Below are 23,580 nucleotides of genomic sequence, written 5' to 3'. Positions count from 1 at the left end.
TACCCTTTGACATTGCAGAAAATGTCTGCAACTTCTGCTCGCCCAGGATCTGAAGTATCAAAGTTCTAATCGTATCCAGTGCAGCTCCAGTGGCCAGAACACCAGAGACCTGAAGCATGTACTGTACTGCAAGTTCCAACATGGCTAGTAGTTTCTTCAAAGACAGAGGAAACGTTTCAAAGACTCAATCATGACTTCCTTACTGACACATCATTACTGGGCGGCACAGTAGTATAGCGGAGCATAACACTATTACAGTGCTAGCGCCAAGACTCTAGCCTGACCTCTAACTCCCCCACAAGCATCTAAATCTGAGCTATGACCTCAGAGACTGCAGCTTGGCGTCATCTTGACCAGAAGCTCCTAACCAATGTGGTTGCTGAAATTGCGAGACAGACGGACAAAAACACAAGTTTTGTACTCTCAAAAACAATTTATTTTACACCTGTTTTATTAAAAGGGTACATCTAGTGAAATTACTTATTTGAATTACAAAAGGAGCAACATGATTCAATATGAAAAGTAAGACACTGCCCAGTAAGTTCCGACAGTAGTAAATTGGACACACAGCGGCCAATGACATCAGCTTCCTGTATGTGTTCACACAAAACCCAACTCTTGTACAAAACAAAAGTACTTTGCAACTGTGATACATTATAAAGGTTCAGTTTTTGTTTTAAAACTGGTAAATAAGAAATGATCCTTCAGGTGAGGGGTTCAGAAACAGGATTTTTCAGTCAGACCCCAGGAACCTGTCAAAGCATCTACAACTATCCAGAAGAATATAATTCAAGAGCAGGTAAAGATCATCCTCTGCAGGTCTGTTGACCATTCAACTGCTCTTGTCTTCTTTCCGATTCCATTTCATTTACTGTAGGGTTTAATGCGTTTCCAAGTCTGAATGGCTTCTATCAGGAGAATTGAATGGGCTGTACACCTGAAATCTGCCAGGGTCAAGGAGGACAGAGTCAGTTGGTTAGTCTAGAAACAATATGTACAGATAGTGAAAATCAGAGAGACACAGATGATGGCCCATCGAGTCCACACCAACAATCAACCATCCCTCTAATCCGACATTAATCTCATTTTTGATCTCCCCACATTCCCATCAACCTTTCCCACATTCTACCACTCATCTACACAATAGATAAGCATTCAGCACAGAAACAGGCCCTTTGGCCGATCTAGTTCATGCTGAACTGTGCAGCCTGGTCCCATCAACCTGTACCTGGATCATAGCACCCTATACCTCTCCCATCCATGTAATTATCCAAACTTCTCTTCAATGTTGAAATTGAACCCACATCCACCACTTCCTTCCACACTCGCACCACCCTCTGTGTGAAGTTTCCTCCATGTTTCCCTTAAACATTTCACTTTTTGCCCATGACATCTACTTCTAGTTTCACTTAACTTCAGTGGACATGCCTGCTTGCATTAACCCTAACTAGATACCTCATAATTTTGAATACCTCTATCAAAATAAATCTAATTCTCCTATGCTACAGGGAATAAACTCCTAACCTATTCAACTTTTCCCTACAACTCAGGTCCTCAAGTCCCAGCAACATCCTTCTTAATTTTCTCTGGACTCTTTCAATCTTATTGACATCCTTCTTGTACCAAAAATTGCACACAATATTCCAAATTAGGCTTCACCAATGCCTTATACAATTTCAACATAACATCCCATCTTGTGTAATAAATACTCTGATTTATGAAGGTCAATGTGCTGTGCCAAAAGCTCTCTTTGACCCTATTTACCTGTGACACCACTTTCAAGAAATTATGGATCTGTATTACTAGTTATCTCTATAGAATCATAAAAATCTACAGCATATTACAGGCTCTTCAGCCCACAATGTTGTGCCAACCACATAACCTACTCTAGAAGCTGCCTAGAATTACCCTACCACATAGCCCTCTATTTTTCTAAGCTCCATGTGCCTATCTAAGAGTCTCTTAAAAGACCCTATTGTATCCGCCTCTACCATTGTCATTGGCAGTGCATTCCATGCACCCACCCTTCTCTGTGTTAAAAACTTACCTCTGACATCCCCCTTGTACCTACTTCTAAGCACCTTAAATCCATGCCTCCTTGTGCCAGCCATTTCAGCCCTGGGAAAAAGTCTCTGGCTATCCTCACGATCAATGCCCCTCATCATCTTATACACCTCTATCAGGTCACCTCTCATCCTCTGTCACTCCAAAGAGAAAAGGCCAAGTTCACTCAACCTATTCTCATACGGTATGCTCTCCAATCCAGACAACACCCTTGTAAATCTCCTCTGCACTCTCTCTGTAGTATCCACATCCCTCCTGTAGTGAGGTGACCAGAACTGAACACGGTACTCCAAGTGGGGTCTAACTAAGGTCTTATATAATTTTAACATCATCTCATGGCTCTTGAACTCAATCCCAGCTGATGAAGGCCATCACACCATACACCTTAACAACATTGTCAACTTGAGCAACAGCTTTGAGTGTCCTACGGATATAGACCCCAAGACCTCACTGATCCTCCACATTGCCAAGAGTCTTCAAAAATGGTCTACCGAAATGAACCACTTCACATTTATGTAGGCTGAACTCCATATGCCACTTCTATTCTACCACACTCCTCACTGCCCTACTATTCACTATGCAAGTCTTATTCTGGTACCCAATGACCAAATAACCCACCAACCTGCATGTCTTTGGGATGTGGGATGAAACTGGAGCATCCAGGGAAACCCTCATAGCCACAGGGTGAACATGCAAATTCCACACAGACAGCACCCAAGGTCAGGATTGAATCTGGGTCGCTTATGCCGTGAGGCAGCAGCTCCCCTCATGTCTGAAGTGTGGATACAGTGACCCCAGTTTATTTAAAACTCACCATCAAATGCAGAGCTGAGTTTGCACTCAGTAAATGAAAAGCAAAAGATCTGCCAGAAATTAAAACTGAAAATGCATTGAAACACAAATTGGACAACTTTCTCACGGTTAGCTCTGGTGATGTGGGATGGGATTACTAACATTTTTCTCTTTATAGACATCAACACTACTTGTGACTAATTTCAACATCAATATCATTAATATATTGCCAAGAAACATCACAGAGGTACATCTGAGGTATTTTAAAAGAGAGCTGGTTTCATGTTAATTGATTTATTTCAAATAAGGAAATAGGAGAGGAACTTGATTTTTGTTACTAATTCACTTTTTCCCCAATCTTGATGTATAAAAACTTTCAGAGCACTGAACAAATTACTGATCCAGTCACACCTCCAGAAAACTGCAGATATAAGCCCATAAGATGTAGAAGCAGAATTAGGAAACATAGCCGATCAAATCTGCTCCACCATTCCATCATGGCTGATTTATTACTAATCAAGCACCTATCAACCTCTGCTTTAAATATACCCAATGACTTGGCCTCCACAGCTGTCTGTGGTGATAAATTCCATAGGTTCACCACCCTGTGGCTAAAGAAATCCTCTTTATTTCTGTTCTAAAAGGACATCCTTTTATTCTGAGTGTGTCCTCTGGTTCTAGACTTCCCCACTATAGGAAACATCCTCTCCACATCCACTCTATCGAAGCCTTACAAAATCTCTAGTCTGAGTACGAGATGACCATGACTACTTTTTCCTTTTTTTGTTCGTTGTTCAAGTAACACTTAATGAAATTGTTAGTAATAAGTTTTATGCTTCGTTCTTGACTTCTGAAGGATGTTTGGATTGCAAAATCATTGGGATCTCGTAGTACTACGTTGATGGTAGCTTTTGAAATTCCAGTTTCTATATTTTAACTTGAATATAAATTCTCCATTCTCTAAACTACAGCAAGTACAGACCCAGAGCCATCTAACGTTCCCTATACATTAACCCTTTCATACCTGGGATAATTCTTGTCAATCTCCTCTGGAAATCTGTGATCTCGATCTATGCAACTAATGGTTTTCAAAATGTCATTGAAATCGACTAAATTATGCTCAAAAAACTGTCACAGGATAAGGGACTATATGTTAAAGTTTGGGTAACAATAGTAACACACAGAATTTTATTTCAAACACCTTTGGCCCATGGTTCTAGTATTTCCCTCTTCCTAATGTGGAAGGGAGGGAATAGACTGACTTTTGAGTAAGTTCTGTTCAGCTGTATTGTTCTATGTAGGTGGAAGAATTACCATTAGGGATTACTAAAGATTCAGAGTAATACAATAAGGAAAGGAACTCTTTGGCCCAAGTAGTCCATGCCCATCTAAGCTAGTCTCATTTGCCAGCATTTCCAAGGGCATTTTTGCTCTGTAAAATTGTTCCACCATTCTGTCAGCTCTTTGCTTGCCTGTAGCTGAGCAAAAGCCTGCAAATGCAGGAAATCTGAAATAAAATGCTAGAAAATTCTGTGCAGAACTGATGAAAGTCCTGAAATATGAACCGCTTCTCTTCCAGAAGATCCATCACCTGCTGAGTGTTTCCACAATTTTCTGTTTTTATTTCACCTGCATACCTACTCTACCACATTCCTAAACTTACACAAAATTATCCAAAATTTTCAGCTAACTCTCCAACTCTTCAGCAATCCCACCCCAATTTCTCCTCACAACCCTTCACCCCCCCCCGTACCATTCAAAAACCTATCAATCTCTGCCTTAAGTAAACCCAATGACTTGTCTTCCACTTACCTCTGTGGCAACCAAGTCCACAGATTCACCACCCTCTGGCTGAATAAACTCCACCTCATCTCAGTTTTAAAAGGACATCCCTTTATTCAGAGACTGTGCCCTTGGATCTTAGACTCTCCTACTGATGAAAACCTCCTCTGCACATCCACTCCTCCTAGGCCTTTCAGTTTCCCGTAGGTTTCAATGAGACTCCCCCCCCAACCCCCGATCCCTCTGAACTCCATCAAGTACAGGCCCAGAAATATCACAGGTTAAGTTTTTCATTCCTGGGACCATTCTTGTGAATCTCTTCTGGACATTTTCCAGGGCCAGCACACCTTTCCCTACATACCGGGCCCAAAATTGCTCACAACGATTCCGGAACGCAGTCTGACCAATGCCTTATAAAGTGTTAACATTATATCCTTGCTCTGAGAATGCTCAGATGATATAAATAAGACTACAGTCCCAAGTACAATAAGATTGTCTCTTGACCTCAACCTGCCTTGCTACGGTGTTACTCCTTACTGCCTGCCTGTTCTCTGTGATTGTAATACTTTATTCCGTTTCTGTTTTGCCTTGTACTGCCCGATGCATTGTGGTAATGAAAGGATGGCATGCAAAACAAAGTTTTTCACTGTAGCTTGGCACACGTGACAATAATAAACAAATAATAATGCCAATACTAGGAGAGTTTTGAGCATCAGGTGTATCAAGGAATGAGGTCATTGTAAAAGATTACGTGTCATCTAATTGACTGCTATAGGAGGCTCGGGTGAGAAATACCATATTTCCTCTATTACCTTCATTAAGGCACTAAGGGTAAACTGTATTTCCATTGCACAAGATGATAAATCTTTAAAAGACATTGCTCACCTGTTGGTAAGATGTTGTATACACCATGACGTTCTGTGGTTGGCCATCAGCGGTGATCAAGCCTGTTGTCAATTGGTTAGCTGTAGATGGAAAAAAAGTGTTATTAAGCTTTTGAATGGCACAGAGTTACAGTGGCATGCAAAAGTTTGTGCACCCCTGGTCAAAATTTCTCTTACTGTGAATAGTTAAGTGAGTAGAAGATAAACTGATCTCCAAAAGTCAAAGTTAAAGGTGAAACATTCTTTTCAACATTTTAAGCAAGATTAGTGTATTATTTTTGTTTTGTACTACCGGTATTTTAGAGTGAAAAAAAGGAAAGGAGCACCATGCAAAAGTTTGGGCACCCCAAGAGATCTGAGCTCTCAGATAACTTTTACCAAGGTCTCAGACCTTAATTAGCTTGTTAGGGCTATGGTTAGTTCACAGTCATCATTAAGAGAGGCCATGTGATGCAAATTTCAAAACTTTATAAAAACCCTGACTCCTCAAACCTTGTCCCAACAATAAGCAGCCATGGGCTCCTCTAAGCAGCTGCCTAACACTCTGAAAATTAAAATAAATGATGCCCACAAAACAGAAGAAGGTTATAAGAAGATAGCAAAGCATTTTCAGGTAACCATTTCCTCAGTTCATAACGTAATTAAGAAAGCAGTTAACAGGAACGGTGGAGGTTAAGTTGAGGTCTGGAAGACCAAGAAAACTTTCCAAGGAAATTGCTTGTAGGATTGCTAGAAAGGCAAATCAAAACCCCCATTTGATTGCAAAAGACCTTCAGGAATATTTAGCAGACTCTGGAGTGGTGGTGCACTGTTCTACTGTGCAGTGACACCTGCACAAATATGACCTTCATGGAAGAGTCATCAGAAGAAAACCTTTCCTGTGTCCTCACTACAAAATTCAGTGTCAGAAGTTTGCAAAAGAACATCTAAACAAGCCTGATGCATTTTGGAAATAAGTCCCGTGGACTGATGAAGTTAAAATAGAACTTTTTGGCCACAATAAGTAAAGGTATGTTTGGGGAAAAAAGGGTGCAGAATTTCATGAAAAGAACATCTCTCCAACCGTTAAGCATGGCGGTGGATCGATCGTTCTTTGTGTTTGTGTTGCAGCCAGTGGCATGGGGAACATTTCACTGGTGGAGGGAAGAATGAATTCAATGAAATACCAGCAAATTCTGGAAGCAAACATCACACCGTCTGTAAAAAAAAGCTGAAGATGAAAAGAGGACAGCTTCTACAACAGGATAATGATCCTAAACACACCTCAAAATCCACAATTGATTATCTCAAGAGGCGCAAGCTGAAGGTTTTACCATGGCCCTCACAGTTCCCTGACCTAAACATCATCGAAAATCTGTGGACAGACCTTAAAAAGCAGTGCATGTAAAATGGCCCAAAGATCTCACAGAACTAGAAGCCTTTGCAAGGAAGAATGGGCGAAAATCCCCCAAACAAGAATTGAAAGACATTTAGCTGGTTACAGAAAGTGTTTACCAGCTGTGATACTTGCCAAAGGGGGTGTTACTAAGTACTTACCAAGCAGGGTGCCCAAACTTTTGCCCAAAATTTTTGGGTGCCCAACAAGTAATCTTGCTTAAAATATTAAAGAAATGTCATCTTTAATTTTATGCCTTTTGGAAAACAGGTAATCTTTTACTCACTTAGCTATTCACAGTAACAGAAATTTTGACCGGGGTGCCCAAACTTTTGCATGCCACTGTATTTTTGTCGCAGCAAAACCAAAACTATTGTACAATAGAAACATTGCCACAGGAAAGTAGCATCCATCATTAGGGACCCCCTCCACCACCCAGGTCATGCTCTCTTCTCACTCCTGCCATCAGGAGGAAGGTACAAGTGCCTTAAGGAACAGTTATTACCTACCCCTCAACCATCAGGCTCTTGAACCAAAGGAGATAAACTTCAGTCAGCTTCACTTGCTCCATCATAGAAATGTTCCCACAACCTATGGACTTATTTTCATGGTCTCTTCATCTCATGTTCCTGATATTGCTTATTTCTTTCTTTCTTTCTTATCGTCTTTGCACAGCTTTTTGTCTTCTGCACACTGGCTGAACACCCAAGTTGATGGGGTCTTTCATTAATTCTGTTATGCTTAATTTTCTATTATGGATTTATTGAGAAAATATATCTCAGGATTGTGTATGGTGACACATATGTACTTTGATAATAACTTTACTTTGAACTTCAGACCAAATTATGCCTGGGTCTATGTAATTCCCACTAAACAAACTTCAGAAAAACGTTTATTGTGAATGATGTGTTTCCATAATGGCCAAGTGTTTTAAAAGATTTGCTCAGATTTTATGAGGTTTGATGATGTTTGACTTGATAAGCAGTGGAACATTCTTGTCAAAAATATATCATTAAGAAGTTACAGAAGAGAAGAAGACCATTCATTCTGACTAGTCCTTGCTGGTCACTTATTCATTGTTCCCCTATTTTGCCTCAATGGATCCCACCAGTCTATCCACTTCACAGTTCTGCTAAGTTATTTTTTCTCTATGAGATTTAGCAAGTCCTACTGATACAGTGTTGATCTACCAGGCCCTTATCTGTAACATTAAAAGGTGTTCTAATGCCCAAGATAGCTTTGCAGGAATTTTCATCACTTCAGATATTAAACTAGCTCCAGCTATTTGCAAACCCATTGGAATTGACAGTGCACCAACAATTTTTCCAGTCCATTTCATCTTGCACTGTTGGGTTTAAATTTGCAATTTATAAATCTTTTCCAACATCTTAAAAACCATTATAAGATGTTCTTTGTGCAGGCAAATGGTACCACAGATGTCCTTTGGTGGGGGGTGGAGTATTCTGATTGTCCAAAGTCACTTCTGTTGTGATTGGTTAGTTTAGAAACTACAGCTGCTTTTCCCATTGGATAGCTGCCTGGTGTCCAGTTTCAAATATCCTGGGTATATAGACAGCATGTGTGGGAGGTTCTCTCTCACTCCCTTTGTTTAAGGCAAGTGGTGCACATAGCCATTGGGAAGGTATGCTCTGCATGTGCTTTGAACTAAGTATGTTTGTTGAATATTCAGCTTTGCAGCGTCTGTAACTTGCAGAACAAGAACGTTTGGTTGAATTTTTACTGTTTGTTAATAAATGATTAATATACTTATTCGAAGTTAGTGCTGTCTGTCTCACTTGCTAGGCCCATGAACCAACATTACAAAGGTGGAAGTGCCAATAATTCTAAGTTAGCCTGTTAGTATGTAACAGACTTCAAGGGAAATTTGAATTGTGACTGGTGTCTTTCACACAGGACGTGGGTTCAGCGCTGTGAGTAAAGTGAAGCATCCAACTACCCAGCAATGAACTCCAATGTTTATGTGCACATTATAGACTGTTTAGCTGTAATGGGCCCTTTTTCTATTAACTGTTGTAGTTGAAATATCTGTAAATATAGCTCCACTTTAAGTTTGTGCTAGTGTAAGTTCCGTTATTTCCTGGCGAATAACTTTTATATGGGGCAATATAGATGCAGCATTCACCATAACTTTCATCCTCTCAACGGAACATTCCAACTTTCCTGTTTGGTTGAACCCGAATCATACCGATCCTAGATGATCATACCAATCTTATTGGAGATGGTAGTCTCACTGTTACCCATGCATTGCCCAGTTACATGGCTGTTAGCCAGAGATAGCTAACGAGCTTAATTTGTCACGAACCACGGTGAGGGAGTTGCATAAGACATTGGAGCAGAATTAGGCCATTCAGTCTGATCTGCCATTCAATCATGGCAGAATTTCCCTCTCAAGCCCATTCTCCTACCTTCTCCCCATAACCTTTAACGCCCTTACTAATTAAGAACTTACCAATCTCCACTTTAAATTGTTACGCCTGTGCCCAACTCTGAGGGGTTGAAGGGTCCCAAAGTAGCCCCCTCCTTTTTGAGAATCACAAGATCGCTATTGATTCGGGTCAGGAGACCCAAGAAATGAGAGAAAGACATGCAGAATCCACAAAGGGGTTTGAAATGTCCTGGCCCTCAGCAATACAAAGCAACGGGAAGCGGCCATTGTCTCTTGGAGACGGAATTGTGTATTGAGTACTGTGCTTCGTGGAAGCCCTCAGGCAACGTGGGCTGGTTGGGGGATGGCATCATTCCACCCTGATTGACATCTGAGACCCCGTGAGTGGGGATAAAAGAGGGTCTGGGGAATGGCCCCTTGAGACGCACCAGAAGAAACGCTAGAAATCCTGTAACAGCGAAATAGCGAAAGCCGGTGGAAAGTCCACGTGCGTCCTTTTCCATTTGCCTCAGAATTGGTGGGCCTTGCCACAGAAGAACGGCTTTAGCTAACACAAAGGAGAAATCAGCCCTAACGACTCTCGAAGGATTGACATCATAAAAGCAATGGGCAAGTTTAAACTCCGTCTCTCTCTCTAACCAAAAGCTGCAGCTTGAATGAACTTGAGTGACTTTTATATTTCCATCGGACAATACATTATCCCCTAGACAACGATAGAGTTATTTCTTATTGATTATTATTATACCCGCGCTTTTAGATTTAGTATTGATGACGTATATTATCTGTATGGTTGCATTGATATTATTTTTGTGTATTTTTATCAATAAATACTGTTAAAAATAGTACCATCAGACTTCAACGGACCTCTCTATCTTTGCTGGTAAGTGACCCAGTTACGGGGTACGTAACAAAATACACTTATTAACTTAGCCTCCACAACCATCTGTGGCAATTAATTCCACAGATTCACCACCCTAAGTACTAAAGTTAGAGGGAAATGGGCCAAATGCAAGCAAATAGGACTAGATTAGTGGTCATCAGAATCAATATGGATGAGTTGGGCTGAAGAGCCTGTTTTCATGCTATATCGCGCTATGACAGAGTATTTTTGTTTTAATAATTTAGATATAAGACACAGGAGCAGAATTAGACTATTCAGCCCATTGAGTTTGCTCTGCCATTCGATCATGGTTGATTTATTATTCTTTTCAGCACCATTATCCTGCCTTCTCCTCATAACCGTGATGCCCCTATTAATCAAGAATCTATCAACCTCCACTATAAATACACCAAATGACTTGGTCGCCACAGCCACAGTGACAATAAATTCCAGAGATTCACCAGCCTCTGAATGAAGAAGGTTTCAAGCAGCACTTACAAAAAGTTTCATCTGTGAGCTCTTCGCCAAGGCCATCTGTGCCTCCACCTGTTGATGCGTTCAATCCTTTCTCCCCTTTCATTGCCTGTACAATTCAAGTTAGTCTTTTAATTCTTTTTAAATAATAAGGCAACTTAAACATTTATTTTTTAAAAAAGTGACAACAGCTTCACCTCTCTGAACTTCTGCAGGTAGAGTTTCAGTGGCTCCACATAGCTGTCAAAGCCTAGTGTGGACATAGCAAAAAGGATGTCTTCTCCATTGATGGTTTTGCGTTTTTCTTGATGGCATCGCTCACTGGCCTCGGATGTGATAAAGCTGATAAATTCACTTACACACTCTTGGACACATTCCTTCGCATCTTTAGCAATCTAATAGCAGAGAAAGGTAACTGTTAGGACATAAACAGCACCAGTTGACCAATTGCTCTGAACCTGTGGCTGATGCTTCACCTCAGTACCACTCTTCTGCATTTAGTCCATAACTGTCGATTACTCCCTTAATATTCAAAAGTCCAATCCCTGCCTTGAATACGCTCAGTGTGGAGCTCTGATTCTCTTCAAAATAATTCCAAAACCTCTGCACTGAATGGCTGACTCATTTTGAGACTGTGGAGACTCAAAGACTGCAGATGCACTACTGAGTATATCTATAAGGAACACTGCCACAAGAAAGCAGCATCCATCATTATGGACCTTGACCATCCAGGCCATGCTATCTTCTCACTACTGCCATCAGAAAGGACAGGGCTTACATCCCACCAGCTCTGAACTGATTCCACAGCCATGGACACACTTTCAAGGACTCTACAACTCATGTTCTCAGTATTATTTATTTATTTTGCACAGTTTGTCTTCATTGGTTGTGTGTAGTTTTGATATTCTGTTGTATTTTATTTTACTGTGAATGCCTGAAAGAAAATGAATCTCAAGGTAGTACATGGTGACATATATGTACTTTGATAATAAATTTATTTTGAACTTTGAGATACTAGATTCTGGAGCAACAAACTAACTGCTGGAGAAACTCAGCAGGTTGAGTAGCATCTAATGGAACTGTCAACTTTTCAGGACAGTTACGTTATGTAAAAACTATATTCGCTGGATGTAAACACTCTGGCCAGTGGAAATATTATCCCCACATCCACCCTCAGTTAATAGCTATTGACAAACTGTAAGCATCTTCCAGTCTTTCTTATCAAATGCCATATGAATTTTATACATAGGCCCAATCTGCTTAATCTCTCCTCATCCAACAAACACTACCAGGAATCAATCTGGTGAACAGCTACATTCTCTTTCTCAAGTACATCCTTCCTAAGGTAGGGAGACCAGACTTGTCCACAATATTACAGCTGTATACACTGGGACACTATATAATTGCAGAGGCATTTCTTGGATTTGTATTCTCTTATAGTGAAGTTCACCGTGCTATTTGCCTTCCTGATTTGCTCTATTAGCACATTAACTTTCAGCAATGAAGCTCTGACCCCTCTAAATGCTAACACCTTTCTGTTTCTCACCATCTAATAAATAGTTGTCCTTTCCACATTTTCGACCAAAGTTAATGATCTTATTTTTCCAGATTATCTCTCACCCATTCAGCTAATCCTGAAGCCTCTCAGCATCCTTCCCACAGCCCACACTATCACCCAGCTGAGATATCTGACATTCGATCTCTTCATCTGAGATGGTGAACATAGAACACAGAACAGTTCAGACCTTTGGCCCATGATGTTAGGCTGACCTCACAGCCTACTCAAAGATCAATCTAACTTTTTTCCTCCCATCCTACTATCCTTTCCCTACTGCAATGGAACAAACCTACCTAAAACCCCCTGAAAGTGAATGAGCTCTGCACCCCTTCCAAAGATTCTACAATCTCCTTATCAAATGGTTAACTTATTTTGAGACTACGGAGACGTAGGAAACCGCAGCTACTGGAATCCGGAGCAATAAACAATCAGTTGGAGCATCATAATTCCCCCTACCCTAACTAGATCCTTTCCCACATTGTCTGCTCTTAACCCCGTTCAAGGCAATGGCAAAGGTCAGGGAGTTGTGGTCACGGTCTCCAAAATGAGAGATCCACCACTTAACCCTAGAAATAATTCTGCAGCACCCTGCTAGTCTCAACCTCATATCCCTAAAAAAAAAGAATTAATACCTCCTCCTTCCTGTTTTCTGACCAACCATCAGTCCATTGTATTATAAGCATTACCACCATACCCCCTCATAATTATGAACTAATTTTGTCTCTTGCATGACAAAGACCTTTTGCACATCCAAATATACCACATCCTCATCTATTCTGCTAATTCTGGGGATTCCAGTATGTTTCTGGCAGTACTTATAGAATGTATGACAACAGCAGTTACATTTTGTATATTAAAAAAAATCACTTGCAACAAATGCTCATTGAGCAAAATTGCGTCTACCTTCACCACCCAGGCCATGTTCTCTTCTTGTTGCTGCCATCCCGAAGGAGGTACAGGAGCCTTAGGTCACACAGCAACAAGTTCAGGAACCATCAGGTTTCTGAACCAATATGGCTAACGACAACTCTGAACTGATTCCACAATCTACAGACTCTTTTCCAAGTACTCTATAACTCATGTCCTCAGCACAGTTTGTTTTCTTTTGCACATTGGTTATATGTCAGTCCTTGTGTGTAATTTTGCGTTGATTCTGTTGTATTTTTTGTTTTACTGTGAATGCCTGCAAGAAAATGAATCTCAAAGCAGTATATCGTACATATAGGTGAGCTGCTAATAAATTTACTTTGAACTTTGAGGTGTATTTGTTTTTCCCTCCACAGTTACTGCCTGATGTGTTGAGTGTTTCCAGCATTTTGACTTTATTTCACATTTTGCATCAATATCATTTTGGTACGGTGCATTTACATCATAATGTGCCAAGTCAAACTGGTCAGGGAACTGGGTTGATTCAATTTAAATTAAAATCTTGCATGACAATACTTGAGGAGGAATATGGAAATTTCCAGCTTCCTTCCCAACATTCAGCCCCTGCCAGTACCATCAAAAAGCGATTATCTGCTTAGCCATTTGTTCTTTGGAGATGAACTGTCTCTACAGAACATCTGAAGTAGTTTGTCTACATAATAGTGACTGCACTTCAAAAATATTTACTGCACTCAAAATTGGGAATAAAAAGACAATGCAGAGAATTCATGGATATGGACTGTGTGCCGGCAAAAGGGATTACTTTAATTAGATATCATTAGCTGAATTACTTCACCAGCATTATGGGCTGAAAGACCTGTTCTTGTTCTTTATTGTTCTATGTTTTATGTCTTAATGCACTTAAACCATGTTTTCTTAAAAGATTCTTTCATAATCAGGAACTGTACAAATAGTCAGTTCATATGCAAGATCAGGAACAGTTACTACCCTCAACCTTCAGGATCCTAAATCAGTGAGGACAAGTTCACTCACCTCAATGCTGAACTGTTCCCACAACCTATGGACTCACTTTCCAGGACTCTTCACCTCATGTTCTTGATATTTATTGTTATTATTTTGATAGTTTTTTTTTGTATTTGCAGTTTGTTTGTCCATCTTATTGTATGAGGCCTTTCATTGATTTTATGTTTCTTTGTATTTACTGTGAATGCCCACAAGACAATGAATCTCAGGGTTGTATATATTGATAATATATGTATTTTGATAATAAATTTACTTTGACCTTTGAAGACGGACTTCCATCTTGCCTGTGTTCATACTCAAGTTAAAATGCACTGATTGTCCTTCTTTGGTTTGAAAGTTGAAGACCTACATGTAATGTTGCAGACAAACTGCAGGGAATCTAGCACAATTTGTTTGAATTCAGATTTTTCCTCAGAATTTACTATAAAACCAAAAAGATAACGTATCACTCACATCAAACATAAAGTGGGCCAGATTCTTACTGTAACAGGTGAAATTTCCTAATTAAATGCACTGTTCTTAGCATCACAAAAAGATGAATTTGAAAATATCTTGCAATATGCAGTAACATTTTTTTCAGTCCCCTTATTAATCCTGAGAATGCTACATGGAGCTTCACAAATATATATGATGAAAACAGATTGAATAAAACCTGAATGGAAGAAGTTTGGAGGGATAACTGAACGCTTGAGAAACAGATGTTAGGGTTGAAAAGATTTTCAGAATCAGATTTAATATCACTGAGATGTCATGAAACTTGGTTTTGTGGCAGCACTACAGTGCAAAACATAAAAATAAGAAAAATTACACAAAGAAAATATATAAATTAATTAAATAAGTAGTGCAAAAAGAGAGCAAAATTAGAGGTAGCATTCAAGAATTGGCTCATTGTCCATTCAGAAATCTGATGGCAGAGGGGTAGGAGCTGTTCTTAAAACATTTGGTATGTGTGAAAGCTGTTGCTAAACGTAGAATGTGATTTTAAAAAGGAAATAGTGGCAGTAAAGAAATGAATATCAGAGGCTATAGATCTGCTACCAGCACTGAAGTTACAGAATAGTTACAGAATCTGAGGCCACAAACCAGGCACGCCCGAGATCCTCTTCAGTTTGCGTATAAGGAGAAGGTGGGAGTGGAGGATGCTATCATGAATTTGCTGCACAAATCCCTCTCTCACCTGGATGGGGTCAGTGGTGCTGTGAGGATTACATTCCTGGACTTCTCTAGTGCCTTTAACACCATCCAGCCCAAGATCTTAAGGCACAAACTAACGGAGATGGGAGTAGACTCTCACATGGTGGATTGGATAGTGGACTACTTGACAGATAGACCTCAGTATGTGCAGTTGGGAGACTGTAGGTCTGACACGGTGGTCAGCAGCACAGGAGCGCTGCAAGGGACCGTGCTCTCTCCGGTCCTGTTCACCCTGTACACATCAGACTTCCAATATAACTCGGAGTACTGCCATGTGCAGAAGTTCGCTGATGACACGGCCATAGTGGGGTGTGTAAGGAATGGTCAGGAGGAAGAGTATAGGAAACTGATACAGGACTTTGTGATATGGTGCAACTCAAACTACCTGCGTCTCAATATCACCAAGACCAAGGAGATGGTGGTGGACTTTAGGAGATCTAGGCCTCATATGGAGCCGGTGATCATTAATGGAGAATGTGTGGAGCAGGTTAAGACCTACAAGTATCTGGGAGTACAGTTAGACGAGAAGCTAGACTGGACTGCCAACACAGATGCCTTGTGCAGGAAGGAACAGAGTCGACTGTACTTCCTTAGAAGGTTGGCGTCATTCAATGTTTGTAGTGAGATGCTGAAGATGTTCTATAGGTCAGTTGTGGAGAGCGCCCTCTTCTTTGTGGTGGCGTGTTGGGGAGGCAGCATTAAGAAGAGGGACGCCTCATGTCTTAATAAGCTGGTAAGGAAGGCGGGCTCTGTCGTGGGCAAAGTACTGGGGAGTATAACATCGGTAGCAGAGCGAAGGGCGCTGAGTAGGCTACGGTCAATTATGGAAAACCCTGAACATCCTCTACATAGCACCATCCAGAGACAGAGAAGCAGTTTCAGCGACAGGTTGCTATCGATGCAATGCTCCTCAGACAGGATGAAGAGATCAATACTCCCCAATGCCATTCGGCTTTACAATTCAACCGCCAGGAGTAAGATATGTTAAAGTGCCGGGGTTAGGACTCAATGTATTTAAGTAAACTACTTAAGAACTTTTTAAAAGCTATTATTAATGCTTTTTGAGAGGGTGTTTTTAGATGCATATCATATTTTTACTGAGTTAAGTATTGTATGTAATTAGTTTTGCTACAATAAGTGTATGGGACATTGGAAAAAATGTTGAATTTCCCCATGGGGATGAATAAAGTATCTATCTATCTATCTATATATCTTCTTTCTAGTGAATTGAGACATCAGCCAGGTCTGGTATGGGAAATAAAACACCCTCATGTCACCATTAGTTCTTTGACCAATCTGTTTCTTCTGGTTCACAACCATACATCCAACAAGAATCAATCCTCTTTATCTAATTTTCTTAGGGTAGGGTAGTCTAAAACTAGAGGGCATAGGTTAGCAAGTGGGGAAAGATTTAAAGAAGGCACATCTTTTTCCCACAGAGCTGATAGAGGAAGAGGTACATTTAAAAGATGTTTGGACAGGAGTAAGACATAAGAGTATAAGACATAGGAGCAGAATTAGGCCATTTGGCCCTTTGAATCTGCTCTGCCACTCCATTATGGCTGATTTATTATCCCTCTCAACCCTATTCTCCTGGCTTCTCCCCATAAACTTTGACACCCTTACTAATCAAGAACCTATCAATATCCACCTTAAATATACCCAATGATAGCCTCCACAGCCATCTGTGACAATAAATTCCACAGAATCCCCACCCTCTGACTAAAGAAATTCCTCTTCATTTCTGTTCTAAAGGGCTGTCTTTCTATTCCTAGGCTGTGTTCCCTAGTCCTAGATTTCCCCCAGTATATATCCTCTCGATATCCACTCTATCTAGCCGTTTCTATATCCGACTGGCTTCAATGAAGTCCCCTCATTCTTCTCTAATCTCTAGTGAGTACAGGCCCAGATCCATCAAATGCTCCTAATACTCTTTTATTCCTGGGATCATTCTTGTGAATCTCCACTGGACCTACTACAATATCAGCACAGTATTCCTTAGATAAGGGGCTCACAATATGGATAGGAAACACAGGCAAATGTAACTAGCTTGGCTGGCACTGAAGTCAGTTGCAAATATCTTAATGTGGCTATACGAAAAACAAATTACTATATAATCAAAGAAGAAATCAATCATGAAATGAATAAAAAATCTCAATGTTTTGAGCTCTTCTCACCATAGTGAATTAATTACCTGTTCTTCTATACTGAATTGCCACTCATTTACTTTGACCTAAACAATTCCAGTAGTTGAAACGAAATGAGAAGTATAATTCCTCTTAGTGGAGGGCTTGTTATAAATTTGTTAAGAGGTAAAATTATACGCTACCTTCCCTGTTGCAGGAACTGCTGATTTCATTATCCGAGCGACGTTGGCAATCGGAAGATAGATATCCTGCTCCCTGTAAGACTCCTTGGAGCCATTCGTGTCGTCGTGTTCTACGAGTGCCTCATCTGCGTCCCCTGAAACAAAGCCACTCAGCTGACAAACAATTCTTCAACATCTCAAAGGTTCAGGGTTCAGCAGAAATCTGAATTATCCAGTTCATGTTGCCTATACAAGAGCTGTCCCCAAAGTCAGGTTCCTTCCTCATCATGCAAATCTTTTCATGTTAAGCTGCATTTTGAGAAAGTTATAATTAAATTTGCTTTCACTACTTCTTCAGGTAGTTACATTCCTATCCATTATCTCGAAAAATCCTCATTCCCTCCTTTGACCAATTAAAATCAATGTGTCTCGAGTTACTTGCTCTCCTGGGATGGTACTTCCACTGTGTCAACGTCATATGGTGAAATCCTATATTAAAAGATTCCCCTAGTAACGCTTTCTTCTCAAAGAACTATCACTGCATTGCCTACACTTTTGAAATATTTGTAGCCTATCACGAGAGATACATTATTTCAGTTATCATTCTGAGGCTTTGACAAAAGTTCTACGCATGAGGAGGCATAATGACACAGCTACTGTTTTACAGCACCAGTGACCTAGGTTCAATCCTGACCTCTGGTGCTGTCTGTGTGGCTGCAGAGGTTTCCCCTGGGGATCCTGGTTTCCTCCCACATCCAAAGGATGTCCTTGGTGTTGGGTTAACTGATCACTGTAGATTGGCCCTCATGTGTGTGGAATAGTAGAATCTAGGGAGATCTTGGTAGAAACCTGGGAGAGTAATATTGGATTACTGTACAATTAGGGCACATGTCAGCACAGACCTGGTCGGCTGAAGGACCTGTTTTCATGCTGTATGACTCCACGAGTTCCTCTTCTCATTCCATACAGGATGGCTAATTTCATTGTGAAGAACACATGATGATCAATGTTGCCTATACAAGAGCTGTATAAACGTTGACTGCTCCTTTCGTGGGGTCTCAGCCCGAAACGTTGACTGCTCCTTTCAACGACCTGCTGAGTTCATCCAGCCTTTTTGTACGTCTTACTTTAAATCTTAAAAAGTTACTTTGCCACCTAACTACCTATCCAAGTCAACATAAAGCTGTTTAATCACTGTCAACTAAGTGAAGATAGCCAAGCTCATTTTATGCAAGTTGATTGGGTGGTTAAGAAGGTGTATGGTGTGTTCATTATGGCCTTCATTAGCTGGGAGATTGAGTTCAAGAGCCATGGGGTAATGTTGCAGGTCCATAAAACTCTAGTTGGACCAAACTTGGAGTATTGTGTTCTGTTCTGGTAACCTCATTATAGGAAGGATGTGGAAGCTTTAGAGAGGGTGTAAGGAGATTTACCAGAATGTTGTCTGGATTAGAGAGTATACCTTATGAGGATAGGTTGAGCATGCTAGGGTTTTTCTCTTTGGAGGAAAGGAGGATGACAGCTACCTGTAGTGAGGTATATAACACGATAAGAAGCATAGAGAGAGTGAACAGGGAGAGGAGGAAAGTATAGGGACAATGTCAGAGGTATTTTACCTTTTTTCTTTACACAGAGAGTGGTGGGTGTGTGGAACACAATGCCAGGGTTGGTGGTAGAGGCAAATACATTAAGGGCATTTAAATGAGTCTTAGATAGAAAAATACAGGACTATGTGGGAGGGAAGGTTTAGATTAATCATAGGGTAGGTTTAAAGGCTTTCACAACATTGTGAGCTGAAGGACCTATACTGTGCTGAAATGCTTGATGTCCTTTATGTCGATTCCAAGCAGTCACAAGACAGACTTTTCAATCCCATTGTTTGAGTTGGAGTCAATACAGGTAGTAATGCTGAAATGTCAGTATCATTCATCCTCTATACCAATTAGCCTTTTCTGGACATTTCAAGCATTAGCATTTTTTAAAAGTGGTTTTCAAACAGTTAAACCAGCCACATCTAATAACCAAGCAACACACACAAAATGCTGGTGGAATGCAGCAGGCCAGGCAGCATTTATAGGAAGAAGCACAATCGATGTTTTGGGCTGAGATCCTTCGTCAGGACTAACTGATAGGAAAGGTAGTAAGAGGTTTCAAAGCAGGAGGGGGAGGGGGAAATGTGAAATGATAGAAGACCAGAGGGGGTGGGGTGAAGCTAAGAGCTGGAAAGGTGATTGGCAAAAGGGATACACCTGGAGAAAGGAAAGGATCATGGGATGGGAGGCCTAGGGAGAAAGAAAGGGGGAGGGGAGCACCAAAGGGAGATGGAGAACAGGCAGAGTGATGGGCAGAGAGAGAGAGAAAAAAGGGGAGAGGGTAAAAAAAAAATATATCAGGGATGGGGTAAGAAGGGGAGGAGGGGCATTAACGGAAGTTAGAGAAGTCAGTGTTCATGCCATCAGGTTGGAGGCTACCCAGTTGGTATATAAGGTGTTGTTTCTCCAACCTGAGTGTGGCTTCATCTTGACAGTAGAGGCCATGGATAGACATATCAGAATGGGAATGGGACGTGGAATTAAAAAGTGTGCTCCCCTCCCCCTTTCTTTCTCCCTAGGCCTGCCGTCCCATGATCCTTTCCCTTCTCCAGCTCTGCATCCCTTTTGCCAATCACCTTTCCAGCTCTTAGCTTCACCCCACCCCCTCTGGTCTTCTCCTATCATTTCGCATTTCCCCCTCCCCCTCCTACTTTCAAATCTCTTACTATCTTTCCTTTCAGTTAGTCCTGCTGCGTTCCACCAGCATTTTGTGTGTCTTGCTTGAATTTCCAGCATCAGCAGATTTCCTCATCTAATAACCAAACTTTTTTTGTTTTTAAAGATATTAACTAAACAAAACGCAAGTAACAAATAAAACTTCTGATGGAACATGTGGTTATATTCTCTTGAACATTTCCCACTTGCCCTGGCTCTCAAATTCATAGCTCACATTGGAATTTATAAATACTTAGTCAATGGGGTGCTGATTTGGTCCCAGATATCATATCACTATTGTAAACTTACTTCATATTAAGAATGACGAGACAGAAGCAGGTCCCTTTTGAATAGTTTATGATACCATAGAATTTATTTTCTCTGCGCTACTATGACAACAGCATTTGTTAGAGCTTCATCTGAATTCAGGAATCAGGGCTGATCATCATGTTGTATTGAGGTATATTGTATTGATGAGGACACTGTTTTCCCAAGGAGATATTAAATTAAAAGTCTTTATACCTTTTATTTTTCACATACCTGCAAAAGATTCCATTTCTCTTTTTGGGCAAAAACAGTTATTTTCATCAACATTGCGACTTTTTTTGTATTAGCATCACTAAAATACTTACCTGCCGCCTTTTCCTAAGGCAATCTTTATCCCTCAGTCATCAGTACCAAACTAAATGGTCATTGTGTTACCATTTGTATGATACTGGCTGCAGGATTTCCTGCACTACAGTGATGACTATACCTCATAATTATATTTTAAACATGCAGTGCAGAATGGGCCCTTCTGACCCAAAGAGCCGCAACTGTTCAATAACTCACCCATTTAACCTTAGCTTAACTACAGTCCAATTTACCATGACCAATTAACCTACTAACTAGTACACCCTTGGACTGTGGGTCCACATGCTCATGGAAAGAACATACAAGCTTTCTTACAGAGGACACTAAAATTGAACTCCTGAGCTGTTATAGCATTGCACTAACCACTAAACTACCACAGGAACCTTGACATGCTGGTGCAATGAAAAGCAAATTTTTAATCAGGTCTTTATTCTTAAATATAGGGGAAGTCACAAGGTTAAAAAAAACCCTGCACTGAATCCTTCAACCTGTCCAAACAGTGATGGATAACAGTGCCTTGACAACTATGGTAAGCTTGCTTAGTCTCTGCTAGGTGGTAATCGTGATGAGAAAAATATCAATGAGCTCAAAGTAGTAAAACAGTGTCAGCTCATTCCCCGCCCCATCTCAAATCCCCCCAAACCAGCACCACAATACAGAAGTTTATATGGCAACATGCATTGTGACCCTCTGCTAGATATACTTTGGAGGAAAGTCACAAATTTTAGTTGTGTTTCTAATTGTAGTAACTTCTTACCTTCATGAGATTGTAGCACATAGTGGCTTCCACTAATGTAATCACCTGCAATTCCTAACTGGGTAGCATCTGTGGTGGAACTGTCACCATCCATCTGTAATATTGGAGAAGAAAGGTCAGATACAATAATCTAACCCCTGCTTTCTGTAAGGAAAGTGTACCTATACGCTGAAACTACATCCAAATGCATGTTATTTCTGCAAACCTCTGCCTATAGAGATTTCTATAACATTTCTGCTCAGAAAATGGAAGAGTATGTACATTATGCAGGCAGAAGGGATTAATTTAGTTAGGCATTAAATACTTGTGAATTAGTTCAATACAACATCATGGGCTATAGGACCTGTTCCAGTGCTTTACTATGTTTTGAATGTTCTAAATCAACTATATAGCTGTATGCAAGTTATGGACCAATTATGATCCAAAAATATTGGTATGTATTATTTATCTTCAAATTTAAACATTGTGCTCACTAAGCATCAGTTGGGACTCAGCTGTTAGCTGCCTTGACCCTGCTTCTGAAGATTATAGGTTCTAGTCCCACTACAGAAACATTAGTACAATGATCAAGGCTGCTACATCAATACTGTACTGAAGCTGACTCATCTCCCCAATGACACCTTAAACTAAGGTCCTTCCTGCTTTTTGATGTGAATGTAAAACATCCTATATATAGTGCTGTCCTGAAGAGGAATGGGAAAATTACCTGAGGTAACCTCGCCATTACTCCTCTCTGAATCACTATCACAAAAAAAATCATCTTGTTATTAGCACATTGATATTTGTGGAAAGCTTGTAATGCACGTGTAATATATAGCAACTCCTGCATCACGCCAATAAACATTGTTCAAAAATACTGGCGCACTTTACATAAAATTTAAGATGCTGGAAGCACGCAAAAGGTGCTATGGAAGTGCAAGTCTTTTTCTAGGCAAGATGCAAATCAGAAAATCAGCTTCAGTAACTGAACCATGAGATTTAAGTGATTCATATGTGAAACCCATTTTTACCGGGCATCTCTGTAGATGTTGCTTGTCAGCCCCTTGCTAATAACCACTGGACTCAGCAGTGAGAAAATCACCTTTCTCAAACTCCATATGTCTATGGTAGGTATGACTTGGATCCCACCAAAGCCAGGAAGATGGAATGTCTCAATCACCCAAACCCCGATCTATTCTAATACTGTCCCCATGCAATTAGCTGTTGGCAAGAAATAACAGACCGTACACTGCATATTATAGAGAAAACATGTTTACATATATCAGCTTTATCAGACTGTAGGAAAAAAATAAATAAATAAAAAGGGTCCGTTACGTTTACTCAGTCCAAATGTGCACACAAGTTGCAGCTCATCTTGAAGCTGTCTTTAACTCCCATGCTGGACCTACGGTCTGCGTGAAAGCACACACCACCATCCGAATGTCACTCGAAATCCATCTCAGAGTATTGGTCCTTCCTCCTTGAACCCATTCATCTGCACAAAGCACCTCGTGCAACAGGGACGGCATCCTCAGCCAATTTTCCTCCTGTCTTCTCCCAGCTCCCAGCAAAAAGACCTCGACCCACACCAGTATCCATCACAAAAACCTCTCTGCCCAGTGTCGTCTAGAATCTTCTCCTAATTCCACCATCCTGATTGGCTGAAACAACATTCCCAAGCTGAACAACATAACCCCCTATCTATAGCTCAAACCCAAACATGTTGAAAGCAGAACAGACTGCTCTTACAGAACTATTAAAATGGAATACCGATAGCATAAAAATCTTGACCAGGATGTAACATATGCAATACTTTCCTCTAAACAACTTGAAAC

At 40.5% G+C, this 23,580-nt stretch overlaps 1 protein-coding gene across 1 annotated transcript in view; it reads right to left on the bottom strand.

Annotated features, from left to right (window-relative positions):
* Positions 1-413: 413 nt before the first annotated feature.
* LOC140734606 (nuclear transcription factor Y subunit beta-like) overlaps positions 414-23,580 on the bottom strand; it is a 42,839-nt gene continuing 19,672 nt past the window's right edge. The window contains exons 2-7 of the mRNA XM_073058812.1: positions 21,767-21,860; positions 17,651-17,784; positions 10,856-11,053; positions 10,683-10,767; positions 5,524-5,603; positions 414-944 (exon numbers count right to left, since the gene is read on the bottom strand). Coding sequence (XP_072914913.1) covers positions 912-944; positions 5,524-5,603; positions 10,683-10,767; positions 10,856-11,053; positions 17,651-17,784; positions 21,767-21,860 — 624 coding nt within the window. The 3' untranslated portion in view covers positions 414-911. The remainder of the gene's footprint in view (positions 945-5,523; positions 5,604-10,682; positions 10,768-10,855; positions 11,054-17,650; positions 17,785-21,766; positions 21,861-23,580) is intronic.

Source organism: Hemitrygon akajei, chromosome 10 (assembly GCF_048418815.1).
Source record: "Hemitrygon akajei chromosome 10, sHemAka1.3, whole genome shotgun sequence".
Lineage (NCBI taxonomy): Eukaryota > Metazoa > Chordata > Chondrichthyes > Myliobatiformes > Dasyatidae > Hemitrygon > Hemitrygon akajei.
Note: the sequence above shows the minus strand (reverse complement) of the source record. Positions and strands in the feature narration are given on the sequence as shown.